Source organism: Rhinolophus hipposideros, assembly GCF_964194185.1.
Source record: "Rhinolophus hipposideros genome assembly, chromosome: 20".
NCBI lineage: Eukaryota > Metazoa > Chordata > Mammalia > Chiroptera > Rhinolophidae > Rhinolophus > Rhinolophus hipposideros.
This window is the reverse complement of record NC_138066.1, coordinates 22298053-22318944: the sequence shown is the minus strand read 5'-3', so window position 1 is coordinate 22318944 and position 20892 is coordinate 22298053. Positions and strand designations below refer to the sequence as shown.

The 20892-nt window shown below is 35.9% G+C and overlaps 1 protein-coding gene across 17 annotated transcripts in view; it reads right to left on the bottom strand.

Moving 5' to 3' along the window:
- Positions 1 to 20892, bottom strand: part of SYNRG (synergin gamma) — a 65472-nt gene that overhangs the window by 25662 nt on the left and 18918 nt on the right. For 6 of the 17 annotated variants that reach the window (XM_081029217.1, XM_081029215.1, XM_081029206.1 and 3 more), the window contains exons 4-15: positions 20693 to 20823; positions 19905 to 20010; positions 19205 to 19316; positions 16165 to 16374; positions 14947 to 15180; positions 13876 to 13953; positions 11753 to 11949; positions 10873 to 11121; positions 9544 to 9677; positions 6859 to 6977; positions 6603 to 6665; positions 866 to 1810 (exon numbers count right to left, since the gene is read on the bottom strand). In XM_081029217.1, the coding sequence (XP_080885343.1) occupies positions 866 to 1810; positions 6603 to 6665; positions 6859 to 6977; positions 9544 to 9677; positions 10873 to 11121; positions 11753 to 11949; positions 13876 to 13953; positions 14947 to 15180; positions 16165 to 16374; positions 19205 to 19316; positions 19905 to 20010; positions 20693 to 20823 (2578 nt within the window). The remainder of the gene's footprint in view (positions 1 to 865; positions 1811 to 6602; positions 6666 to 6858; positions 6978 to 9543; positions 9678 to 10872; positions 11122 to 11752; positions 11950 to 13875; positions 13954 to 14946; positions 15181 to 16164; positions 16375 to 19204; positions 19317 to 19904; positions 20011 to 20692; positions 20824 to 20892) is intronic. The other 11 variants (XM_081029207.1, XM_081029214.1, XM_081029208.1 and 8 more) reach the window with 3 other exon arrangements.

Sequence of the window (20892 nt, the reverse complement as noted above, 5' to 3'; positions counted from 1 at the left end):
TTTCTAGAATACAGTAATACTGAGATATTTCTCATTATGAAAGGCCACAAAATAGGTTTATCTTTCTATATACATATCAAATAACAAAACAAAATAAAAACTAGGACACTTGGGAATCTAGTTTTTATGACAAGAAGTTAAACTAGAGAAAAAACTGCTACATGTAAATCCATACAGAATTTTACAAGGTCTCCCTTATAAGATGTTCTCAAGCCTTTTATGAGAAATGGAGTAGTTACCCTATTCTACCACCTACAGATTTGTTACAATTTAATACTTCCAGTAATAAGAGTTAACACTGAAAACTGCACCTGAATTCCACTAACAACTCATGCCCTCCTTCTTGCCAGAGCCTGGCACACAGGACATCCATACACAAACTCTTTCCCTCTTCGTCTCTTTTAGGGACATGGCAAACTGCACTACAACTGTCTAGACATTTTTACTTTCTTGACTTAACAAGAGTCAATGTCTATAAACCACACAGAATAATATACTTGTTTTGGCAGCTGCCAAATATACCCAAGAGCAGAAAAAAGGGGAGGGAAACACTGACCTTTTGGCAATGTGGGGTTCATTTAGCAGTGGATTTTTATGTGCCTCTAACACCAAGTTGGTATTAGATTTCAAAAATAAAAATATTTTAGCTATCCAATCTAAGTTCCTTAGTTCATGGTGCCCCTAAATCCAAGTATCCACAGAATCACATATAACACTGCTTTAAGGGGACTGGCCCCAAAGAGGTTACTTATTAGAAATCCATAAAGGTTCAGAGCCAGGGCCTCCTCTTCCATAAATCAACACCCACAGAACCATCTCTGCCATCCACGTCACCGTCACCAGAGCAATCGCACCAATTCCTCACCTGCAGCAGGCGGATGCTGGCCACTAACTGTCGGTAAATCCAAAGAGCTATCAGACATGACATGCTTAAGATCTCCTCCCACATCCGCCAGTTTCATGTCAAATTGAGCAGAGAGTGCATCTTCAGAGTCCTCCTTGCCAACGCTGCTGCCACCAATGGAAGGGAGATCCAAGGATTTCACCGAAGCGGAGTCTTCTTTGGTGTGTCTGAATGCCACTTTCTCTCCCAGGGATTTGTCCAAGTTCACGGAAGAAAACTTATTGGAGTGGAAGTCGGCAAAATCATCATCACTTTTCCCTGAAGGAGTGTTATCTTTCAGGTCTTCAACACCTAGTCCAGAGCCTTCCAGGGAAAGCTGTTTGAAGACATCGTATTTGGTAGAGGCTGCGGCTGGGTTCTGCCCATCCTTCGCTGTGCTGCCGGAGCTGCTGGTCAGAGGAACGGGACTAGCTTCGTCCTTAGCGGCATCGTACTTGTCACCTGCCTTTTGCTCAGATGAAACAGAGCTATTACTGAAAGCCATAAAGTCTGCAAAGTCATCCTGCTCCCCGACAGACGCTGGACTAGAATACTCCCCGAAAAGGTTGAATTCTCCAAAATCATCAGCCAAACTAGGAGACTTAGTTGATGCCAAGGCGGTTGTAACTGCCGCAGAGGCTGCTGGTGGTGCTCGTGCACAGACAGGTTTTGGCACACTAAATGAAGCTGAAAAAGATGATGGTTTCTCACTGCTGCAATTAACTGAGGAAAACATGTCTAAGTCTGCTAAGTTCAGAGGATGTTTCACTTGTGTTTGTTGTTTCTGTTGTATAGCTCCTGAGGGGAAGGCTGCTGGAAAAGGTTTGTCTTTCGTTGGTGGCTCTAGTGGTGATATACTATCGGCAGTTTTAAAATCGGTGAAACCATCATCAGTTCCTGCAGATCTAAATTCTGCAAAGTTTTCTCCTAAAAGAAAAAACACAACTAAATAAATAAGAATGCTGAGTTGAAAACCACAGCATACTAAATGACGAACATACTTTTATATACTCTCCCCTCACTGGCTTGACATCATTTAACCACAGTTTGAACCCTACCAAATATCCCTTCAGAAACGACTTATTTGTTTCTACATTGAAGGGTAGTGATACAGAAAAACTGAAAATCAAACCGAGAGCACCTAACTGTCATTTTCACTTGCACCTTTAGTGTGTTGTGTCTCCTGGTGCCAGATCCTTCGGTTTGCCAAAAATCACTGCGCCCAGGACTTTTTCTTGCTATGGCTAGCCAATCCAGTGTACAATAGAATAAAAAATCGGTGCTGGAGGTTACTGAAGAGAGGCATATTAAAAGTGTAGCCCTTTAATGATAAAATGTGTTACATGGTGACCAAGCAGGAAGATTGTATCACAGGTATCAATGAAATAAACGAGAAGTCCTGCACCTGATATTTAGGATGTACACCACTTTGCTCACTATGTTTGCTCAAGCATGTGTAAGCATTAATTTGAAGGCAACTGTGATGAAAATTTTTGAAAAGGTATCTACTTATTTACCAAGCATTCTGGCCAAGGGCACATTTTAAAAGCAGCTTCTTTCTATACTCTTTTAACAAATAAGCTGAATGTCACAGACAAAGTATCTGTGAGCACTCGGCTTTTTCTTGAAATCAGCCATCTCACTGTACCAATGAATGCTTATTCTTATTTATTAAAATCATAGGGATTTGAATAAATACCAGACCTATTATTAAAATTTAAAGTATAAACTCTATTATTCAAAAGATGTGATTTAAACTTTAGCTTATATTGTGCTACTCTTAGGATGAGTAGTTTTTTTTTACTGAGAGTTTTTTACTAAGGTTTTAGAATAATAGGTGCTAATGTCTTTCTCACAAATAATTAAATAGTCTCAGTTAAGACACTGATAAAAATCTGGAGCCATGATTCTTATTAGGTTTTCTATTCTTTACCATCATAGCAATCTGCAGACAATCTCAGTTTTCTAAAAGTGTCTGAAGGTCTTCCATAAAATCCACTAGGTTATACTAGGTAATGAAAACCAGAGATAAACCAAATATAAATGTAGCTATATCAACATCACTTATTATTCAAAAATATGAGTGCCATATCTAGAAAGTTATAAATTAAGTTACAAGCTTTAATTTCTTCATCTACTTTTTAAATTCAATTATTACCTAAAAATGAGATATAGAAGCATATGAACTATAAAAGTGTACTTAAAACCAAAATTCAATTCTTAAAATTGTCATTAAAATATAGGTTTTTAAATATATTATGCATGTAACATAACATATACATGGATATATCATATGAAATAAGCATAGACAACTATGGAAGCTGATTTTTCTTTCTAATCTGAGATACTTAACCCATTTACCAGCATAATTCATCAACACAGAGAAATCTATTTAACATTAGGGAAATTTTAGAAGGAGAGGAAAGCATTCAGAATTCCTGCATTTTATGTTTGTAAGACATACCATCAATAAAACTAAAGTCAATTTCACAAATTGACAGGAGAAGCAGATGTAAAACTTAAAAAAAATCACCTTAGTACTTTAGGCAAGTATATCACTGATAATATTTGTATCATTTCTGTAAATGAAAAAATAATAAGCAGCCAATTTTGTCACAGCCTAAATTTTTGGTGTGCTGCTTTGAAATATCTGTGAAATTGACAAGTTTTGCTTTGTTATTTTTTGAAAGAAATCACCACAGCAAACTAAACTTACTGATGAATTGTTAACTTTTCCATTAGAAATGTAAGCTGGGTGAAAGGGTTAAAAAGAAATAAAAATGGGTGGGTTTACAAGTTCAAAAACAAAGAGAATTTTTGGGTAAATAATTTAGTTGCAGTCATTTGAAGCTTGCATATCAGAAGGTACATTAAGCAGATTACTTCATGGGTCGCTGTTCAGTTAACTTCCGAATCCTCCTAAGTTTCCCTCTCTACTTGCCACTTTTAGGCCCTAAAAAATATTTCAAAAGACATCATTTTTTGCTAAAAGTTCAATAAGAAGTGTCAGTTCTCTACATAGAACATTTTCTTCTCTGACTTAGTGGTTTAAATCGTAGGGGTAGAAAAAAAATTTTTTTTTATTTGCTAAAAGCCTTTCTTTTTTAAATTAAATTTATTGGGGTGACAATGGTTAGTAAAATTACATAGATTTCAAGTGTACAATTCTATAATACATCATCTATATATCACATTGTATGCTCACCACCCAGAGTCAGTTCTCCTTCCATCACCATATAATTAACCACCTTTATCCTATTCTACCAACCCTCCTCCCCCCATAGCCTCTGGTAACCACTAAACTGTTGTCTGTGTCTATGAGTTTTTGTCTTGTTCCTTTGTTGCTTTCAGTTTTATATCCCACATATCAGTGAAATCATATGGTTCTCGACTTTTTCCTTTCTGTCTTATTTCACTTAACATAATAATCTCAAAATCCATCCATGTTGTCGCAAATGGCAGTATTTCATCTCTTCTTATGGCAGAGTAATATTCCATTGTGTATATATACCACATCTTCTTTATCCAATCATCTATCAAAGGACACTTTGGTTGTTTCCATGTCTTGGCCACCGTGAATAAAGCTGCAATGAACATTGGAGCACACATGTCTTTATGGATAAATGTTTTCAGATGTTTTGGGTAGATACCCAGGAGAGGGATTGCTGGGCCATATGGTAGCTCTACTCTTAATTTTTTGAGGAACCTCCATACTGTTTTCCATAGTGGCTGTACTAATTTACATTCCTACCAGCAGTGTATCAGGGTTCCTTTTTCTCCACAGCCTCTCCAACACTTGTTATTATTTGTCTTGTTGAGGATAGTCATTCTAACAGGTATGAGGTGGTATCTCATTGTAGTTTTGATTTGCATTTCCCCAACAGCTAGTGATGTTGAGCATTTTTTTCATTTATCTGTTGGCCGTTTGTATGTCTTCTTGGGAGAAGTGTCTGTTCAGGTTCTCTGCCCATTTTTTAATTGGACTCTCTGTTTTTTTTGTTGTTGGAAAAAGGAAATATTATTAACCTCTGTCATTTAGTAATCTAAGAAACCCACAGCTCTGAACATAATACTATACGATTCTTCATAAATTCTAAGATACTAACATACGATGTTTCCCTGAAAATAAGATGTAGCCAGACAATTAGCTCTAGTGCGTCTTTTGGAGCAAAAATTAATATAAGACCCGGTCTTATTTTACTATAATAAAAGACAGGCTCTTATATAAGACCCGGTCTTATATTAATTTTTGTTCCAAAAGACGCATTAGAACTGATGGTCTGGCTAGGTCTTATTTTCGGGGAAATGGGGTACTTGGATGAAGTCAGGCCAGTGCATTTTTAATGAAAGTAAAATAAAATATATTCTTCTAAAATGAACAGACTTGGCATATCTACTTAGAAGGCCTTACAGTTAAAGATAGGAATGAAAGCAAGCAAACAAAAATGTCAACAACAATCTGGGATTTTGTTAATAAAGTACTGTCAAAGCAAGACGAAGGTGTTGCTTACAGTTTGGTTGCACCATTGTCTTTCCCTGGAATAACATACATATGGTATGACCATCAATACTATACTACACAAAGAACCCTGATATCACAGGATTCTTTACTCCAAACTTGCCTTGGCCTAAGAATTGATGAAAACATTGCTAGGAGTAAATGACAAACTAACAAGCCAGAAGTTCCTCTAGGGTTTACCTTTGTAATCCTAATACCTAATACAGGTACAGAGGAAGAAATAATTATTATGTCCTAAAGGCTTGAATGAAACACAAGGAAACATTTCTAGAATCTAAGAGCTGTAAGGGACTGAGTGTTTTTTGAAGAGGTGAGTTTCCCTTTTCACAGATACTTAAGCAGTACTCTCTCTAACTTGCACACATACTTTATCTTTCCTATAGTCTCCTCCCACCCCCTACTCCCAACCCCATCCCCGGGACAGAAGCGTGAGAACAAATGATTGCTGAAGGATATTCCAAATTTGGGCTTTCAGTACACAAAGGTAGAATGTGTTACTGTTCCCAGGAAGAAATCCTCATTAGAACACACAAATTGCACAGCATGCACAGTTAAGCTTTGAAGGACACGATTTGGCCAATGGATTACCTAAACCCTACACATCAGGTTTATAGCAGCATTTAACCACAAACATAACTTTCAACCTTTACATACATGGCTCTCAAATCATCATTCTATAGTCCTTTCCAGTCTATTTAAGCCCTTCTATCAGAGGTGGGAACCACATATGCACATAGACCCTTCTCACTTCATCTTATTAAATTATAACCAATTGTGAAAATCTTGAAAAACAAAACAATAGTTGCTGCCTTTTGTATAATGCACAGATTTCTGTACTGCCAAAAATTCAAGTCAAGTCTTGTTGAACATTAAAATAACCGAAAACAGTCACAGCCTTTCACTTGATACAGGAGTCTAACTTGGCTTGAAGGCTGCCAGTGAAAGGGAACACACCATTGTCAGAGGAAATTGCACTGATTTGGGGTTTGCCATACATTTTAGAAAATAAGTTCCAATAACTGAACCACATTTTGCTTCCTTCTAATTTCCAGAGTGACACACAAACACATATACACACACAGAAAAAAACCCCACATAATAAAATAAAGGCATGTTCAGCAGCATCACTGAAAAAAAAATCCAAGATTTCTTTTATTAGAAATTGAAATAATTTATCCATTTAAGGAATCAAAAACTTACCTGAAGATTTACTTTCTGCTGTCTGTTCAAGTTCTCTGAAAGCACGATATTTATCACCAGGCTCTACGATGAAGAGACAGAAGCTCAAGTGAGGTCAGGAACCCTGAGGTCACAACTCAAGCAAGAAAGGCCAACTACTGGGAAAGCCAGACACACTCGGCATACGGTATAAGCATTTTACACACTCACCATAAAAGGCCACTGCTAAAAACAAAGATTTACATTATAGGTCTATGAACTTAGGAATTGCTTTTACCTCCAAATGGAACAGTATTTTCAGAGGACTTTTCAGCTGCAATTCCTTTAAACACAGCGTATTTATCCATTGAAGCTGATGCTTTAGTTCCAGAGAATGGCATCAACAAAGATGGGGCGCTGAAAGGGAAAGAAAGATTTCCTAATGACTAGAACATTGAGTCCTTCCCTTATCATCAAGTAGGAGCTTAGAATTAAAACGGCATATGGGTACCTAGTTACAACTCATGGCTCCCTGCTTTAAAAGTTAGAAACTAGACGTGTGTACGTGTGTGTGCACAACGATTAAAAACATCCTTTTCCTTGAAAAATATATTGAAACAATACCCAACCAATAATTTTTTTCTAGATGCTGACTAGCATCTTTAATTTGATCAAAGATTATTAGATGCTGACCATATAATCATCTCTTTAAGCCATAGAAACAATTGGAATGGCTTTGGAAATAGATTATTATAGAATGATGACCTCCTGAAATTTTAACTTAAGGTCCATGAAACTACAAAAGTGAACTGCTTCAAATAGGTATACCCAATATTTTAAAGTAAATTATGTTAACCTTAATAGGAATTATTGTCTAAAATGGGGTCAGAATGCAGAGGTGGAATAGTTAAGATAAAAATCTATTTATGAAACGTTGTTCAAGCCAAGATGTAAACTGCTCCTCTTTGATCATACTGCATTGCTTACTAATGGCAGAAGTTCACACATCTGATAAGCAGCAGTGGAGTTAATGCAATTTGCATTTTTACAAGGTTCCAGAAGCTATCTTTGTAGCAAAACAACAATCACTTTAAAATTAGATAAAGATACTTCTTCCTGTGGACATATTTCTCCCTGGATGGAAAAACAGTGTAATGAGTAGTATCAGTGCAGGTAATTCTTGGATGGCTTAAACACATACTATAAAAGCATGGCTTTCTCCCCACTTCTTATCAGACTCAGGCAGCTCCCAGGAAGAACCACCTTTACATATGAATGACTGCATTCCAATACTGGTTTATGTCATTCAATACATCCCCTTTCCCCCAACCCCCACACGTTATATAAATGGATTTCTACAGAGTTCTTTGCTGTCATTCAATACCACCCCCCACCACATACACATATTATATAAATGGATTTCTATTGAGTTCTTTGCCCTGGAGGAAAAATCTTTCCCACAGTCATTTAAATCTTCTTATCAGTGGCCTCCAAGCAAGGTAAGAAACCCAGTTCTTGTACATGCATGCTAACAGGGGGCCTGCAGTGCTTTCGGATGTAGTGCTATCAAATATTGTAATTTCACATCACTACCAAACAGCAGCCACAACCGTGCTTCCCCGAAAATAAGGCCTAGCCAGGCCACCAGCTCTAAAGCGTCTTTTGGAGCAAAAATTAATATAAGCAAAAATTAATTGCTTAATGGCTTAATTTTTAATTAATTGTGAAATTAATTGCTTAATTTTTAATTAATTGCAAATTTTTGGAGCAAAAATTAATATAAGATCCATTCTTATTTTAATATAAGACCGGGTCTTATGTAATGTAATATAATGTAATGTAATATAATACCAGGTCTTATATTAACTTTTGCTCTAAAAGACGCATTAGAGCTGATGGTCCGGCTAGGTCTTACTTATTTTCAGGGAAACACGTAAGAGAAATGGAATATGTACCTTGACAAAAACAAGTTCCAAAAATAACCAAAGAAATTCACATTGCTTACTCAAAGTCTGGTATGTTCCACTCTGTGGAAGAAATATCTAAATACTTTTTAAAAATGATGGAAAGGTGTTGAGAACATACTGAATCAGTTACTGTACCTAAAAGTTAAGCTACTATAAAAAAACATTCCAGATGTTTATGCAACTGTCTATCCAAACCAACAAAACAGAAATATGAAGGCCTAACAGCCACTGATCTCAAATATAAGAGAGACATGAATAATCATATCTAATTTCTGAATTATGATTTCTGTGGATAATCAATAGTACATTATATTGCAAAATATCAAATTATGTGTCCCTGCCTAAAATGCTTTTCAACAGCTAAAGTTCTAGATCTATTACGAAGAACACAAAGTAATCACTGCACAGGTGCACTCAGCTGTAATAAATCAGTTTTAGCTCCGGCAGATAAAATATTGGCAAGCAGATGTGCACTGGGAGGAAATGGTAGGAGCTGAAATTTAGCATGGACAATGGGGAGATAAATTTGAAGAGTAAAACTATGAATAAAGAGTAAGGATTAGGGCCATCCTGGTGGTTCAGGTGGTTGGAGCACCGTGCTCTTAATGCCCAGGTCGCCAGTTCAATTCCCACATGGGCCAGTGAGCTGTGCCCTCTACAGCTAAGATTGTGAATAACGGCTCTCCCTGGAGCTGGGCTGCTGTGAGCTGCTGCCAGGAGCCCCACAAGAGCCGCAGCCGACAGATGACTGGAGACTGACTGCCTCAGCTGGGGGGCAGCGCAAGGCTCATAATACCAGCATGGGCCAGTGAGCTGTGTCCTACACAACTAGACTGAGAAACAACAGCTTGAACCGCAGTTGGGGGGAGGGCGAGGCAAAAGAAAAAAAAAAAAAAACGATTTAAAAAGAGTAAGGATTAATGTAGGAAGCATGAGAGTAAGGAGTCTTAATTCTCTTAGTTATACTCGGCTTCTCATCATAAATACAATGTTAACTATATTCAACTCTTTTCTACCTGTTTCCATGCTGAGAATTATTTGTTTTTGAAGAAGCAGGTAAGTCTTGGAAATCACTGAATGAGTCATCAAGGGAGCCTGACTTAGAAGCATCTTGAAAATCTTGGAAGTCATCCTCTTCTGGTTTTACCACCTAGGTTTAGAGGACATTTAAATAGAAAGCATCAAATTGATAAAATAGTAAGTAACAAATCAAAGGTTTGAGGTTTGTCAACCTCAAAGACTACCTTGTAAATCTCTGCATTTAGGTACAAGTACCTAATTTTAGAAGAATACCTTTTAGACAACACACCAACTCAAATGCTTAGGTCAGGAATTCTGTCTTATGTTTTTAGACACTTCTTGTACAAATGGTAAAAAACTTGTTTAAAGGGCTAGCTATACAATTTTTAAATGGCTAAGTCACATTTAATAGATTACTGAGAACCTGCCATCTTTAAAACACATTTTATACACGTTTGTAAATTACAAAAGTGATACACACTTGTTAGAATCCATTACACACATAAAAAGTCAGCAGTGATCACTGACTCCTAATCCCAGGCTCTAGAAGTGAGTACTGTTAAAAGCTCATTTGTTTTATAGAGAACTGAGCTTATACTGTTTTGCACTTTAAAAATGTAATTATGACTTGGACATCTTTTTGATGCAGTACATGTAGGTCTAGCTCATTCATTTTAATGATCAAGTAATTTGCCACTGTATGAATGAACCAAAATTCATATAACCTTTCTTTTCCTGATGGACATTTAGCTATTTCTAATTTTTTTACTCTACCACAAATATCCTTGTGTATCTCTTTGCTACAATTTGAGTTACTATTTCTGTGGATAAATTGCAAATAGTGTGAATGCTAGGTCAGAAGATACAGACATTTAGAATTTTGATAGCTCTTGCCAAGCCTGCCTTCCAAAAAGGCTGTACCAATAAACCCTTTTCCCTACATTTTCACTGACACTAAGTATTGTATGTTTTAAAAAATATTTGCTCATCTGAGAAGTGAAAAATAAACTGAAGCATTTTAATTTCATGTTTAACAGCTTCCTCAAAAGACACAACCTAAGAATTTAATTAACTTTATTAGGCTTGATGTTTAAAATGTATATAAAGAACTATAAATGTTTAACTAAAATTCAAGTATCTTAAGGTTTAACAAATTGCTTCATGTTTTTTAAATAACAAAAAATTAAATGTTGTTATTTTTTAATACTGTTTAGTTTTCACCTCCAGTGTCCATCATAATCCAGCAATCTTCTCTGCATCCCCGGAAAAAAGTTGCCCAGATTCACTTTCAGGGATTATTTGGAATATGTAGTTTCTCCATTTACCTGATTTGCCTGGTAAGTTGGCATGAAGCCACTGGAAGCCTGGGCTGCAGCTCCCCCTACTGGTCCAATAAGGTTAATGCCCATGACTGGCTGTCCCACGTTGAGGGGCATGGAGCCTGCAGAGCCTGTAGGCATCCCTGTTGGCTGACTCACTGCGGTGGGCAAAGTCATAGGAAAGCCACTTAAACTTGGAACAGGAGCCGCTGGGAACTGGTTTAAAGCATCAGGACTCATGGCAGGAATACCCCTCTACACAAAACAGGAGGAAAATGGGAACATTTTAGAGGATTGTAAACCACATATAACCTAAATCTGGCAAAGAGACATCTAAATGTAAAATCTGTAGCCTTGGTATGTTTCCACTCTAACTCTCCCCAAACTCATGAATTTGATACAAGAAAATAAGTTACAATGTTAACATAAACCTAATATTTAGCAAAGAAATGGCCAACACATCAATTCTGACATTTTCACCCTCTGGCAAGTTTGGTGAATTTACTATAATCAGATCATGATTACATGTATGACAAATGATTTTGTAATATAAGAAAAATTGCAACCAGACAGAGAACACTTTATCTATATCTAAGGAATTTTAAATAAGGACTTCAAAGGACAGAGTAATTTCACTATTACTAACTTTCAAGTTCAGAAGGGATACAGTCAGGCCAGAGGATGTTAATATGTTAAACAGTTTCTAAACAAAGGATTTTGCTAGTATGTGCTTCATATAAATTGTAAGTTTTTGAAGTACCACGTCTTGAAAATAACCTAAATTTGAATGTTCAAGGAATTCCACAAGGATGTAGTCATAAAGGACTCATATTCTTTCAATTTATATCGAAAAGTTATTTGATCTAATTTAAGAAATAATGTCTACCTGTGTTACTGCTATCATGGCGAGAACAGTATAAAGTTCTTCTTTAGTCAGTTTGCCAGGTGTAGTTCGATTAGCTAAGGCCCATATCTGTCCAAGAGTTTCCCTGGGAAGTCCAGATGACATCAGAATGGGATAAAGTTTAGCAGTGTCTATTCCAGTTGAAGTCATCGTGGTTTCTAAGATTTTCTTATAGGCATCTATGAAAGGCAAGACCAAATTACAAAGGTAAACACATTACAACTGATCTTTTTGTTGTTGTTATTGTTGTCATTCTTGCTTGTATAAGAATAATCTTAAACTGCTTTAATAAAACTAAAGCCACGTCAGGTGCTGTAAAAATATTCAAGTGGAACTATCCAGCAGACAATTCGGGTCTGGAGCTTAGAAGAGAGGTTGGTGCTTGGCCCTAAAGATGAAAACTGGGGACTAAAAGTAAGAGAAAGTCTTCCAATTCAGTAGACGATAGTTAACAAAAATGAGATGGAGATGGTAGGCAAATGCTTTGGACTTTAAAGGAGAAATTGTAGAGTAATGATGGTGGGAATAGTCTGAAAACAGCAGTTGGAAGCAAGAATTATATCAACACCATGTTTTTCCTGTCCCAATAAATGAGAGGCCATGAGAGAAAACATCACTAGGTACGGTATGATGGAAAAAAAGCCTTCAGAGAAAGACACAATTTCAGTTAAGGTGAGGAAGCAGAAAAAAAGAAGGGACCGTTGGGGAGTTTTTCACAATAAAATGGGGTTTCCAGAGGAAACAGTGAGAAAGGCTGTGAAAGCTAGGGTTGCCATGTCAAATACAGGATGCCAATACTGCATGGGGCATACTTATACCAAACAATTTTTGCTGTTTATCTGAAATTCAAATTTAACTGGATGTTCTGTACGCTTATTTGCTAAATCTGGCATCCTTAGTTTGAAGAATTTTGGGGGCTGAAGTGGGTAGGGCTAAGGTAGACTGCGAAAAATGTTTAAAGCAAAAATTTTACACCTATGATTTAAATATGAATTACAGGTTAATAGCTTGGCCATAACAACACATATTTTGAGTAGGAAGTTACATGTGCACGTATTATGAAAGGAGGAGAAAGAAAAAAATACAATCTGGTAGAACATGGATAGAACTCCAAAAGATACCAAGATCCACATTTTGTCTGCCTTGAAGCAAGAGAGGAAGAAGAAAGGACACAAACTGTCTAATGGGCAGGTGGAAGAAAACCCATTACATTTATGTACAACGGAAGTCCCATACTGGTTTGGGAAATTAGCCTTTCAATTTGTGATTATGTGATAATGATGAAAAGTAGACATTACTGGTTTCTTCCAAACAGAAGTTCAGCTACAGGAATCTTGTATGAGTTTTTTTTAATCAAGTGTATAACCAATCTAGATAACTAAAGATCCGATGAAAGTTACCTTTAGTTTACAAGGGGTTGGCAAAGTAGAGCAAATTGAGTAAGTTACAAGTTATTAAGATTGGTTAACATATGTTGCTGTAATGGTCATTATTCTGTGCACATCAACCATGCTTAAACAGAATTTTTCCTTGTGTCAACTGAGTCCTACCACAAAATGTGCACCTTAGTGATATTTTTTTGGCTCAGCAGTAATACTTAAAGAAAAAAGTAAACATCATCTTCCAGTGTAGAAAAAGATGCCATTTGATCTTTCCCTTCATCACACTATATGACAAAAAAGTCGTAAGAATATTGTTAAAAATATAAGCTGATCACCAAGGGGTCAGATAATTGCATTAAACATATTGGTACTACACTCTTGATAAGCTATTAATAATCTATAAAATCAATATTTGGTAATGTCTTTTAAAGCATGATAAGTCTAAGAAAAGCTTTTAGAAATAAAAGTATATAATGGTTAATAAAACATTAAAGCAAAAACATTTCTCCAACATTTACAGTTATTTCATATAGGAGGCAGCCGTAAGAAACACTCGATCTATTTAATTTTCTATACTCTTCCAAAAAAAAACAATAAACAAGAAAAAAGCTACAATTCCTTCTTCATATTTTATAACCACAACAGTAACTATTCAAAACTACATTTACAATATTTAAAGCAAAATATACAGATGGGAATCCTGGACAAAGAAAGCTATTTTACCTGGAACCAAACTCTCATTGTAAATCCAAGGAGGCATTCTGGGCTGAACAGGATCCTGTGAGGGAAATACTCCCACACCTAGAAGATAAGGGACATTATTTAATATACCTAATGGTCCATATAGAAGATGTGGAAATCACACTGAGTCATGGTTTTTTATAAAAAGAGCACTGGCTAGAGACACTTAAAGAAAAAAAAAAGTCACCAATACAACTAAATTATCTGGTTTCTGAACAACTCATACATTAACTATGTTCTAAAAAGTAAATTAAAAAACACCACCACCTAAGATGTACCAAATCAATACTCTGAATCATATGAGGCTTGCACCATTTCACATGTATTACAAATTAAGAAAATACAGGATGGTAGTTTACAAATTATATATGTAAAAAAACGTAGTTGCCCACGCTTTACTTGCAGCTTTTAATCATGTTTCTTTATAAAATCTGATGTTTTTTTTTTACTTGAATATGACACTGCTGCCTTGGATGTATAGGATTTTTGACTTTTATCTTGTCCAGCGAAACATCCTCTGAGAGTTTACTTTCTAGGCTGCTCACATTCTAATTCATCTCTGCAAACTGACTTTAGAAAAATTTGATCTTTTAGGCAGCAATGTATATGATTTATTTGAGAGAAGCAAAACCATATGCTCATTGGTGACTTTTCCAGGTAAATTTTAACTTTTCAACCTTTATGGAAGAACGCAAAATGCAAGAAGGAAAAAAAGAAGTTTCATAAACAGAAGAGAAATTTCAGGAATTATTCTGATCAAAAAATAAAAAATATATATATGTATATATATACATATATATACATATATATACATATATATATATATACACACAAATTATATCAAAAAATTTAAAAGAAGAATAAGAGTGTATTGAAGGAATCAGAGCAAAATTGTAGGGGTTAATTGGAAAAAGGAATGCATTAAATATATTTTAAGCAAAATTTCAATTAGCAAAATCAAGCAGCATTCATTTTAAGATTAATGCTTAAGGTGTTAGCATTTGAGCAACATTTGGTTAAATGAACTTTTGGCTGAATATTTCATGAGCTCACCACTCTCTTCAATGGGCAGGTTTTGGTCTGAAGTCTTTTCTGCCTCTGTAGTAGTGGTACCACTTACACGTCCATCTACAGCACCCCTGTTACTGGCTGTTAAACTGGGATGGTTCTTACTGGAACCTGGGCCTTGGGCTTTGTGCCCAACTTCAGAAGTATTTAATTTAATCTGTTCCTGCCCAGATGTACTTATATCACAAGATACTAGGAGCTTCTCCTCCAAGGAAGGGCCTAAACAAACAGTATGAAGGGATTATTTGTATATAACTGCAAATTTCTATTTTTTTCAATCATCCATTTCCACCCCCAGATTCTAAAGGGAAGACCCTGCCACGTATAATGTGAATTTTGAAATAATTCAATCACTACACATTTGTATAGTACTTGAGAGACTTAGCGACTTTGGAGAACTTAAACATCATTATCTACTTTGATTTTCAAGAATTCCATGAGACAGTAGGAAGAATGGTATAGTGGAAGGAGTATTACCTTAGAAATCTGGTGACTCACACAAGATACAGACACTTCCACTAACTACTGGGAAGACCCTTGGCCAGTAACATTTTCTCTGGATCTGTTTCTACATCTGTCAACTGAAAAAGCTTGGACTAAGTACAAGTCAGCTAAGACCCCTCTCAGCAGTATTCTAAGTCTCAGGCAGGACCTAGTGTGTAACTGTCCCTCTACCCCCATTATTTCACAAGTGATAACACTGAGGTACAGAAATGTTTGAAGATTTGTCTGAGGACAAACTGAGAGTAAATGAAGTACTTGAACTAAGGAGAGCACTTTCTAAAGCAGCTTTTCCTGGATCATTACGCTTAAATATCTGAGACTGGTGATTTTCCCAAAAAGAGCAACCTCCTGAAGAAATCTGTTTGTTTTCAAAGTTCTAAGGTGTTTTAAATAGCTCCTAATTTAGAAGCAAAAATTTTAAATCAATTTTCTGGAAAGTGAGGCCCCCCCCAGAATTTAAAAATCTAGATTTTTATCTTGAATTTCAATAGTAATCATATATTCAGGAAGGTTTCTTTGCCAAAATCATTGTATTATTCTACATATATAAGAATAAATGATCCTAGATTACATTAAGAATATTTCCGTTAACATTCTAGGAGTCACCTGTTCTATGTATATTGTATGAGGCTGAAGCCGTTGAGAAATAAGGAATTTGCCCAGGGACACAATGTAAGGCAAAAGACACTGGAATCTGACCTGGAGGGAGAGGCTGTGCTCCAGCCTTCTGTGTATGCAAGTGGCCAAGTGGGGTGGTGGGATGGAAAGACTGAAAAGGCTGGGAAGTGGAAGAAGGCCCATGTGTGGGAACTTCAACAGGCCCCTGCATAAAGTCACTGAATTCTTCTTCATCAAGAAAGGCAGGTGATTGGGAGACAGTTTTAGTAGAATGAGATGATGTGGGATAATCTGCAAAATGGAAAATGGTAATGAAACACACAGAAATGAAAATCAACAGGGAGAAATTAAGATGTAGTAAAATTCTAAAAGAATGTACTGAAACATGAATAGTGAAGGTGAACAAGAAATAACGTAACAATAGTCAAATGGAATTATACAGTGAATGCAAAACACTTCGATGTCTATTTACACACAATTTTTTGTCTTTTTCAAAAGAGGTTTTATAACTATTTTGCATTTGGTTCAAAAACAAAAACTGTAAAACTCAAAACTTTCCTTCTTTTATTAAGTTAATACTATTTTTCCCCTGAGACCATTAATAATAAACATCAAAGTGGTGATTACTTTTGAGACTCAAGTGATCTGTATATCTGGATAATATTCTCTCAAACCAATATACACCAGAAATAAGAAAACCTACCAAATGCTGCTGAAGACATTTTAGACAGATACACACTCTGATGATTAAATTTCATTATGCCAATACATACTTGTAATTTTTGATATATCATACCTAATCCACACACTTTGCATACTTCCCATTTCAGTAAAGTTACCATATAAGGAATGAAAATTACAAAGGAGACAGCAAAGATTAAACACATGCCCAAGGTGATGTTTTCTTGTGAAAAGCATCAAAACTGGGATACCATAAAGTGCTAAGTCAAACAACTCAACAGTCAATTTAAGAAAGTAAAACCTTGACTGAGGACTATGTTTAAAAGATCTTTGGTTCTAAGGCATATAAACATTACTGTTGCTTTTTACTGTTAAATGTGAGATTCACTTATGTAATAAAAACCTTCTCTACAGGGACCACATTTAATATGAGGTTCATTAAAAATACCAATATTGTCACATTTTTAATTACTTTGAATTGCTTTAACATTTACTGAAGCCTAATGTCACAAGGGGAGTCTGTTTTTTAAAAGGCTCTCATCTGAAAAATGGGTACTCTACATGCTTCTTTTTAACATTTCTCTCTTGGAGCTGTGAAATAAAGCCTGGAAACACTGAAAGTCCTATGAAAGATGCAAAATGAGTACGCAAAATTACTGCCTTAACTTTGTTTAAAAAAGAAAAAATCCATGCCACAATAAATTCCAGCTTTCCCAATAACAGTTACTGAGTGTGGAGTGTGGGTGTAAGTTCTCCATTTGGGTTCTCAGATCAATACTGGTAGAAAAGAGTAGCAATGGAAAACTGAGAGCTACTATGAATGGTTTTTAAATGGACCCTGACTATTTATTAGCAATAAGGCTGCAAAGACTAAATGAATGTCTCTTTGTATCTGACTGAAATTACATTAATTCTATGCAGTATGTATTTTGGCTTATAAACTCTTGCAGCTTTCTATACGATCAATAATAGGCATAAATATAGGCATAAAAATACGATCAATAATTTGTATACTCAATATTTTAAGATAAACAGTGTATCGGGGGACATTAACAGGTGCCTTTGGTGGTAAAAAGGCTAGGAACTCCATACACTTTAGGCCTACATTTAAGACTCTCAACTAGAGAAGCTCTGAAATTTCCTTGGGCTTGCTTCAGAAAAATCTTTTTCTGGCTAAGCATGAAGCAGTTAACTAGAAAAAGATAACTGCACACATGTTGCTTTAACTCACAACATTATTTGAACATCAAAACACCAATTTATTATTTAACATTGAGGTTGCTAAACCATAGCTGGTTGTCCTAAAAGGGCATTCAATCTGGGTAGAACAGTGTTTTACGTAATAATGACCATTCCTCTCGGCTGCCTTCTCCTTTTCGTAAGTTCCATGCTGGGTCCAGTTACAGCATTCCAATGTCTATTCTTAAATTACTTCTTGACTGGCTGATTCAGTTTGTAATTTTCATTTTTAGATATCATTTTTCCTTTCTGAACTCAATCTGATTGCTAATATCCATTTTCTTTTCAATCTTGGTGTATACTTATACTTTGAGCATATTTTGGAAATGATAATCTGAGTATATAACCTAATAAGTGAAATTAATAGGACAGTCGACGCTGTCCCAGAAAGTCAAGAACTGGTTACTATGCCAATATGAGATTATTCCCTCCTGACATCACCTAAACAAGGTACTATAATACAAGGACTTAAGATAAAACTTATCAATGTAATATGTATCAGCAGGAAACAGTACTTGATTGGCTGAATGATTTCTGAAAACTGTTCATCTACTAATGGAACATTATTCTTGAAATCAATTGAGGATAAAATGTCAACTATTAAATTTTTTAAAAGGATGTGGTAACAGTTACGTAAAGACCAGACTCATTTCAACTGCTCAAAGTTCAAAACATGCAAAAGACCCCCCCAAAATATCCCTTTACCCTGCTCTAACTAGGCACTTTTTTGTGCTTAGGTGATGATAAATGATAATAAAAGCTACAAAGAAATGTGTAAAAGAAACTCAGATTTCATGAGGAACATTATTAAACCCATAACTTTTTTCCCCATCACTTTTTTAAAGGGCGCATTTAAAACATTTGTAAGTTTAATCACATTGAATAAAACCTGAAATGACTCATAAAAAGTAAAATTCTTTTAAAACAACGAGAAAGAGAGGATAAACTCCTTTATTACACTTGCTTTGAATGAATGGATTTTACTAATGTTAACATACTCTTTTATACATTAGATTGACAAGTGAAGTTATCTACTGACATTTACTAGAAGACAGAGGTTTTTCTTGCCAACATAGGTATCCATCCAGAGCAGAGCTCTTAACCCAGTGTAAAATCTGTACTTAGCTTGAAGGAAGAGCTCAACATTGGCTCTTCACATAAATCACCTTCAAACAGAAGAAAAATTTTGAATTCAAACTACCTGGTTTCTTAGGGTGCGATGCTGGAGTAGGGTGCATCTTAGCGTCTCTGGAAAACCCATCTAAGTTTCCTTTTATGGCTTCCAAAGCATCATCTCTACTCTTCTCTCCTGTCTAAGAAACAAAAAATGTATGGATATTTCTTCACTTATCTCTTACTTCATCCTAAATCCTCCCAAATTTAAAGGAAAGTGTAGATATTAGTCTGTTTCCAATATTTTTACCACATACTTCTGATAGTGAATTCTCCAAGTTAGAAACACATTGGTAAGTGTATAAAACAAAGGCATAAAGTGACACTCTATAGAATATAAAAATATTAAAAGGCCCATTTATAAATATTTTAGGATACAGCTGTTAGGTATTCTGTATTCGTTTCCCAAAAAATGATTACAAACATTGCAATAATAGTAAAAAAAGAGTTGAGAAGATTGCCTGATACCATTTCCCTTAACAACAGAATGTCTTTACAGAAGAAAAATCCTTCACTTTTGAACTTAAGTAAATGAAAATGAAATCAACCACATCCGCTTGGGCTGGTGCCTAAGCGACAAAATCCACTGAATAAGTGAGAAGAGGCACATGCAGGGTGGTGGGGGTGGGGGTGTTGTGTGTGTGTGTGAGTGTGTGTGTGAGTGTGTGTGTGTGTGTGTGTGTGTGTGTGTTGGTTGGTTGTAGTGGAGAGGTGGCAGAATATATTACCTTGGGTTTCACACTACTCAGAAGTCTGAGCTTTTGCTTCTGCTCTTCAAACTGGCGTCTTTTTCTTTCTTCTTCTAAGAGCTTCTGCTGCTGTTCAAACCGTTTTCTGAAGGAAAAACAATCTAGTAAAGAACCAACTTCAGGAATTATCAAATGTGTTATATTCATAATTCTACTAACAATTTCAGCAATATGTTACATTTCTAGAACTAAATCTCTGCTAATTATATCAAATTTTCTCATGACAATCCTATTTCTCCATTATATTAATTTCAAAAATTATGAAATGAGTCTAAAAAATGGTTTACCTAAATGACAGACAGGAATTTATTCCTTGTCTAATTTGCAAGGGGAGGAGACAACCTTTTGCATGCAAATGTAATTTCACAAAACAGACAGGGAGGTAGACAAAATAAACACTCTTTGCTCTTTGCTCTGCATATAAGAAAGAAACTTCCACTTGGGAAAGCAGCATTGCAGGAGAGAGTGCAATGCTCTCAGAATCAGGAGACCTGCATTCGGGTCCAGGCTTTGCTAGTAACTGGGTAACCTGGACTGACAAGTTGCTTCATTTCTCTGGACCTCATTTTCCCTAAATGCAAAATGAGAGGGTTGAATTTGAGAACCTCTAAGGCCCCTTCTGGCTTTAAACTTAAAATCAAAGTATTTGAAAGAGTTTTAAAGGCAATGCGAGTGTTTTGGCTTCAAATCTGCACTACAGAATATTTGACAGTTTTAAAAACAACTGCTGTGGTGTATCTTTATCCTTGAATCCTGAGGCTCCTTACTGTTGCTCTTCGGCAAACTGCTTCTGCATGTCTGGAGTGTACTGTGGGCCTGGAGGACGCATCCCCAGGAATGGCGCTTGTCGCAGGTAAGGCATTCCTGCTGCTGACATCGGTCCCATCGGTATCCCTGCCTAGAAGAAAAGGAGAAAGGCTTAAAAAACGCAAGATTTCCTTTTAATTATTGTAAAGAAAAACTGTAA